We start from the raw sequence: 7,369 nt of genomic DNA on the forward strand, positions 1-7,369 counted from the left end.
TTTTTGGCAACAACGCGCAGCTTAAATTAGGAATCAAAAATGTTCCATAAAAAGTACTTTCGAAACTCATTTTGTAGAAATTACCTTTATACGAGTGTGTGCAAGAATTGAGGATGAATAAGCGATTATCTCTGCATATATGCGGTGTGTTGTACAAAAACTATATTTTTTATAGACCTAAACTGACCGATGTATTACTTTACTGAATACGTGAAGTGTCTGTAAATGAAATAGTGATAAAAGAAATAATCACGATGTAATTTATTTAATCGTCATTTGTTATTCGTTCTTAAATTCCTTGAAATGATTAACATACTTTCGATTACTGATACATCACAACTGAAACATTTAAGCCATAAACAAGTCAAAATTCGTTTGGAACAGTCTCATCTCGAACATCTTTGATAAACGCGCCTAAATTTACACACCGTCTTTATTACAATTTAACAGCTATTGTTTAGAGATTATCAATCGCTTGGTGGTCCAAGTCGCATTGCTTCGAACGGATCCGCGTGTAAGCTCTCAGCAAATCTTCGGAAGCGAAGAATAAACACTGCATCAGTTGTAGGACTAGCCTTTGCAGGTCTTTCATCTCGATTACGACAATGAAATCAGACGTTAGATTGCACCACTCACAGTCGAATCACAATTCCCACATACACCGCGTCGTTCCTTTTTTTTTCTTTTTCTTGTGATAAACACGATGCTAAATCTCTGGATCGAATTTAATTCACTTGCAAAGTCAGAGCAGAGTATCTTTTAGGCGGTCATTGCGAATCAACGATGAGTCTCTCGAAAGATCCCTAATAAGAATCGAAGGCAATAGGCCGGACTCTATGATGGATATATGAATAAGAGTTTCAGTTTAGAATCCTAAATATTAGTAGAACTGAGATTTTAGAAATCGCGATTTCAGTCGTTGAAAATAGACGGAAGATTAAGGACATCCAATCAATTGACTTTAAGTAATATGTACGACATACCTAATAACGGTAGGATGTCGGATGTCTTCTCGCGAAATGTTTAACCTTGGTTGCGCGATTGGTCCTCTCTCTCTCTTTCGTAAATGATTAAAAAAAAGAAAGAAAAAAGATCGCCTAGCAAAATTCTATACGTCTGTATAAAAATTGGGCAAAAAAAATCATGTATGGTCATGACTTCCATTCGTCCATATCTCTCTCTCTCTCTCTCTCTCTCGCTCTCTTTTTCTCTCTATTTATCAATGTCTTTTTCTCTTTCGCTATAAAACAGCGTTATCAGAAAATAAATACATATATGTCGCGTTCCTCTAAATTGATAGTACTAAGAGAGGCACGGCACTTGCTATTTCTCTTCTTTCTTTCTCGGTTTTCGTGGCATAGATGATTTTATCATCTTTTTTTTATCGAATATGAGAATTCTGCAGCATCAGTTTGATCTTCTCATACGCATACAACAGATTGTCCGCCAATCCTTTACAACAACCATTTTCCTGAATGGTCTGGAATCTATAAGTCTTGAAGTTCTTGTCGTGATCGATATAGGTAACTGCCGTCATCAATGGACACATAATGATCTTTGCATGATCTAGGAAGTTGATCTGAGAAGTAAATGAAGTTTTATTTATCTCGGAGCAAGAGCAACATAACAATACTTATAACGTAACAATAACAAGAATTCTCAGTGAGACGACAATTTACATTTGATAGTACTCTTGTTTTAAAGTGTATTAAAATAGATAAAAATATATAAATGAATTTTAAATTGTGTAAAGTAACATTTTATTTCAAAACAAAAATGAAAATTATGAAAAATTTAGAAAACATAAAAATAAGATAAAAATAATAAATTATCACATTATATTACTTTTAATAAGTGCATTAGATAATAATAACTATATAGAGAGTGATGCATGACTCCATGTAGATTAATCTGTAAAGTTTTGAGTTTCCTCATCTCTAACATGCTTTAGAGGAAACTAAAGAAAGTAAAGGTTTAGAGTAAAAGTGTGTTGAGATCATAATTTTTATTTCGAGAAATAACAATAAACAATTAATATATATATATATAAGTCATCATTATCTCAATAGTTATCTGATGCATTCATAATTTGACGATTAATCATTATTTTATCTTTTTACATATACATGTATACACATACATGGATATATTTAGTTTCATAAAAATAGTTGATTAATTAACACTTACTTGCACTGTGCCATTGGTCAGTTGCATTACCACAGCTGTCTGAGTCCTAAACCACTGGTGTATATAAGGTATTCTATATAGAGAGTCACTCTGTTTCACCGTGATAGAGCCACCCGCCTTCATCAGATGCTCATTCATGTATTTCATAAAGAAGTTCATCAGTTTCATTTTCTTTTCAAGATTGATCGGACAATCCTTGACCGTGTAGTACAACTCATCGCCCTCACGATTGATATAATGAATATTGTAACCATTCGCCATCATGATCAACCGCGTGCCATCGTTGTACATCACGCCGACGCTATCATCAGACAATTGATACCCGAAACCGTACTTATCCGAATAGTCCACCCACTTGCTGATCCAAATCACAGGTTGCGCTGCCGGATCAGTCAATTCGTCTGCGCAAATTTTTAAAGATTTTTATAATAATTTTATATTTTAAATACAATAACACTAAATATAAGAACTATAGTTAATTCCAGTCATTATTTGCATTATGATATTCTATTAAGAAATATATGTAAAATAAGTTCATGGATATTTACATATACCTGTAATTTGTACATATGTATATTGTACCTATATATTGCTCATTTGTCAAAACGAAATAATTCAAAAAATCAAATTTTCCAAAAAATGAGTTTGAATATTTTCAATCATTAAAGTATGTGCATGTATTTTATACTATTATTTTTAAATGCAAATTTATTCATAATCATAATAACTGATTGTACAGGAATAAAAGTATATTAAGTCTTTTCGCTAGAACTGCTCAATAACAACCGAGATCGAACATTGTTAAAGCAAAACAATTGGCAAAATACGATAATGCAATATTGATATAATTGCTTTCTTGTGATGATTTCTAACTATAGCTAAAATTACAAAATATACAAAATTTTTATAGACATAAATTTTTTAGGATTTTTCCCATTAAAAATGTTAACTTTGGTGAGAAAAATATGTATATTGAATATTATTACAGATATTTATTATTTTAAGATATTTATTTATTATTTCTATTTTGTCAAGAATTATTAAGCTATAATATAACAGAAGCTATACAATTTTTTAACATACCTGCTGAAGAAATTGTCTCTCTAGCAGGCTTAGTTCTCAACACGATACCTATCTGCTCTTTCAACGTCTGAAGCATCTTCCTGATATCAAGGTTGACTCTTTGTGGCTCAGTGATTTCATTAGGCTTAGTTTTTCGTGATGGACTGTTCGGTACTCGGGAAAGGATCTCTTGCTCAGTATAACCGTTGAGATTCATCTCACCGAGTGGTTTACGATTGCAGTGTGACTCAAGCATGTCCAAACGTGGTGCCATTGTCAGACATGAGAGCGGCAAACTTGTTGGTAAGTATCCTGCAATTTTTAAAGAAAAAATTATTTTTTCTTTTCATTGACAAATAATAAGAAAGAAAAATTAAAAATTATTCAATATCGCAATTCGCTTTAACAATAGAGAAATTAAGAGAAATTTGGCAGAAATCAACTTAAATTTCTCTAATCTAATTTAAATTAATTTAAATTAACGACTTAATACAACAGCTTTATAATGGCTCTTGTCTAATTATTATTATTATTATAAATTAGAAAATTAATTAAAAAAAAAATAATATAATTTATGTTCCCATACATATCATTAAGGTCTGTTATATAATTAACAAAATTACATTACAAAAACACCCACATTAAATAATTTTATTTTAATTGAAACACTGATGTCTTACCAGAAGTAAAGAATGTGTCTCTCATTAATTTGGAGACGGATGGACGTTTTGAAGGATTCAATTGCAACATGTTCGCCACCATATTCATGGCAGGTTTACCAATGTGTTGCGGTGTCTTGTACTGCACTTGTTTGATCCTCGAATATGTCTCCTTCAAGCTTGACGTTTCGAAAGGCGGCTTTCCCACAAGTAGAGTATACATTATGCAACCAATACTCCATATATCAGCTTCGTAAGAGTGTCCAATTTTCGTGAGCACTTCTGGAGCAATGTAATTCGGAGTACCGCAGACAGTTCTGTTGAAAAATACACCAGTCAAATCATACAATAAAATTTTTTGTAATTATAATAAAATTAATTTACTTTTAGCAGAGTAAAAATCTCATCAAAATATGTTGGAATGTTCGTTAATAATTTATTAACATTCATTTAATTAAAAAAATTAGTAATTGAATTTAAACATTTAAAAAATATAACAAAATAAAACTTAAAAATATATAAAATATAATTTAATTTCTTCAGATTTAGCGTTAATAGAATTGTTTATAGCAACGAAAAGAGAAGATGACACATTTATCATAAGTGATGTATTTAAATAACAATTACTTTTTCCGTTCACCGTCGTGCTCCAATTTGGTCGCCAATCCGAAATCACCGATCTTGACTTGCAGATCATCATTCAAAAACAAATTGCCTAATTTTAAATCCCTGTGAATTATTCTGTGCTGATGCAGATAAAAAACTCCTTCTAAAATTTGCTTCATGAAGTATCGTGTTTCGCATTCCGACAGCGCTTTCCTGCGCTTGTGCAGTTCCATCATCGACTACAACATTAAACAATTATAAGATTGTCATAATCGGCATTGACTTTTAAAGTAGGTACTGCTATAAATGGTTACCCTCTTGCGACAGAGTTCCAGGATGATGTAAATATTATTGCTATCGTCGAAGAAGCCGTGAAAGCCAACGATGTGTCTATGACTCAAGCTTTGGTGAATCGCAATCTCTTGTGTCATTTTCTCTCTCTGATTGCTTTTCGCCATCAGTGACTTTGGCACGATTTTCCCCGCGAATACCTGGTGAGACTTTGACTCTGTGATTTCGTAACATTTTGCAAAGCCACCCTATGAAGTAATGGACATAAAATCAAACAAAGAAAAGAAAAATTATAAAAATTACAACGAAAAAAAAATAAAAAGGAAAAATTATAAAAATTGTAAAAAAGAAAGGGAAAAGCAAATTTCTTTTTTAAAAGAGAAGAAAAAACCAATATTTTAATTATAAAATAATTTTCTGCACGTAATTATATTTTAATGATTCGAGTGATCCATATATATGTATATTTAATGTTTATTTTTAAAAATTCATAACAAAGAAATTCACAAGAAAATTCTATTCACTTATGTCACATATTTTAATATACATGTATAATTTAACACATATATTCTATACATATATATATTCTAATCTTTCAGACGTTAATCTTATTATATAATATATAAAATTATAAACAGAATTTTATATATATATATATTCCAAATTTTAACACAAGTTCTAGAGTTTTTCTTTAAAATAGATTTAGCACCTGAAAAGTAACACAATATAAAGCAAAAGATAAAAATGGAATTAGATTGTTATAATATAGAGTAGACATAATGTTGTAATTTACACATCATACATATATGTATATAATATTTTTAATAATAAAAAAACATTTAAGCAATCCTTCATAAAATTTTCTCAGTTCTCTGATATTCATTTTTATCAATTTAAATTAACTTTAATCTCGGTTTAACTTACTTTTTTTACTATTCTAATAATTAGGGAATGGAAGTAACTGTAACTTGGTTATTTTTAAAAAGTAACTTTCCATTCCCTACTAAGAATTACATAAAGATAAGTTAACTTAAGAGATTAAAGCTAATCTAAATTGGTATATAGAAATAGAAAAAATTTAACTGTACATAATAAAATATAATTAAATACTACATATAATTAAGTAATCTTCTTCCATAAAACTTCCTCAATTTTGTGATGTCAATTTCTACAAAGGTAAATTAATCTTAGTTTAAGATCTTGGCTTATACTTTTTATCTATTTTCTAGTAGAACTAGAAAGAAATAAAAAATAGATAAATTAAAATAACTAACATGAGGCTGCTTGCCTTTTAGAAAACAAATATGTCTTATCTTTGTTATTTATTGAATGCCAAGAAAGACAGAACGACGTTTGTGTCAACTGTCTCCTCTAAAAAGTAACCTGAATTGATAGAAATGGACTCAAGTTAAACTTTCAATACAAATATTTATGGAGTCCCTAAAGGGGAGCTGAAACAATCTTTCTCGAACGTTACGAGCTTTTCTCACAATTACAAATCATCTCACGTCTCGTACGAATCGCGTCCTCGGCATGAGTGCAACAAGTGTCGGAGGATCGTGTTTACACGTATATGTATATATATATATATATATGCATTGCGAAAACTCGTGAGGAACGCGATAGCGCGAGGATAAGGTAACATTTGTGTCGTAGAAATTTTTTAAAGCTTGTTAACTGCAAGACAGAAAGATCCTCCGATCTCTCCATTTCGTAGCCAATCAACAGGCTTGAAGTCGTTACAACAAAAACGCACGAATGTAATCCTATCCTGACTGAGCAAGGTCGAGGCGAAGGCGAAGGCAGCTCAAGGACGCAGTGATCGCTCCTTTACCTTTCCAAAGAACCGGCCCTTCATGTAACTCTTGCCAGTGTTCACGTCGTATATCACGTTCGGTATAGTGCTCTCCTCCTCATTCGACATCATGCAAACGATGCAATCGCAGTGGCAAGCAAACCCGCTGTCGTATCACCGTCGAACGTGATATCACTCGATGACGCCGTGCGGCTATCAGACAACTTTTGCCACGCCGTGGCCGCCGTCGTGTCGTGGATCCCGACCAGCCCGACCTGCGCTTTCGCCCCCCCAAAATCACGTTACCGGCCGGCAGAGATTCGCGCGTTTATCGTATACTTCAATGACTGATGCGCACTGCTTTACGTTATATCCGATCGGTTCTCTCAATCGTTCTTCCGTGTCTCTGTGAGAAAAAGAACCGTGGTGAGGATGTTAAAGGGAAGAGCAAAAGAAGAGTGAACAGCCGTGAGCGCGGACACCCTACCGTACCGCAGGAACCACCCACCGAACTCGCTGCTCACCGTACTTCTGTTCAATTCAAACCGACCAGCACTCCACTGTCGCGAAAGACGTGCAACGCCAACGGCTCGCTGGTTTAAATGACGCATAGCCAACCAATCGCCGCGCGAGCCGGTTGGGTCACGTGGCTCGGCGGGAGCAAACGCGCGCCACCGTGCGGTCATTGGCCTCACTTCTCGTATAATTTTTTTCATGGAGAATAGAGACTCTCTCAATGGCTTATGGCGAATTCGATTGGAAGAACTAG

General features: G+C 33.1%; 1 protein-coding gene across 3 annotated transcripts; it reads right to left on the reverse strand.

Annotated features, from left to right (window-relative positions):
- Positions 1–7,190, reverse strand: polo (Serine/threonine-protein kinase polo). 3 transcript variants are annotated; one of them, XM_018446639.1, is made up of 8 exons: positions 7,109–7,190; positions 6,640–7,006; positions 4,829–5,053; positions 4,536–4,753; positions 3,930–4,225; positions 3,271–3,561; positions 2,188–2,588; positions 1–1,579 (listed from the first exon to the last, which is right to left on the reverse strand). In XM_018446639.1, exons 2-8 carry the CDS (start codon positions 6,730–6,732, stop codon positions 1,382–1,384), a joined length of 1,722 nt encoding a protein of 573 aa, XP_018302141.1. In that variant the 5' UTR covers positions 6,733–7,006; positions 7,109–7,190; the 3' UTR covers positions 1–1,381. The 3 variants fall into 3 exon arrangements, with proteins under 3 accessions (XP_018302141.1, XP_018302140.1, XP_018302139.1); XM_018446638.1 differs by having other exon boundaries at positions 7,088–7,182; XM_018446637.1 differs by having other exon boundaries at positions 6,640–7,182.
- Positions 7,191–7,369: the final 179 nt, after the last annotated feature.

This window comes from Mycetomoellerius zeteki, unplaced genomic scaffold, assembly GCF_001594055.1.
Source record: "Mycetomoellerius zeteki isolate Tzet28-1 unplaced genomic scaffold, Tzet1.0 scaffold186, whole genome shotgun sequence".
In the NCBI taxonomy this organism is placed as follows: domain Eukaryota; kingdom Metazoa; phylum Arthropoda; class Insecta; order Hymenoptera; family Formicidae; genus Mycetomoellerius; species Mycetomoellerius zeteki.

What these genes read in the sequence shown, in the direction of transcription:
- polo (XM_018446639.1), bottom strand. Translation starts at nt 6,732, where the DNA reads ATGATGTCGAATGAGGAGGAGAGCACTATACCGAACGTGATATACGAC. An exon ending in AGACACATTCTTTACTTCTG is followed by an intron (nt 3,562 to 3,929) that starts GTAAGACATCAG and finishes TAAAAATTGCAG; the next exon opens with GATACTTACCAACAAGTTTG. An exon ending in AGAGACAATTTCTTCAGCAG is followed by an intron (nt 2,589 to 3,270) that starts GTATGTTAAAAA and finishes AAATTTGCGCAG; the next exon opens with ACGAATTGACTGATCCGGCA.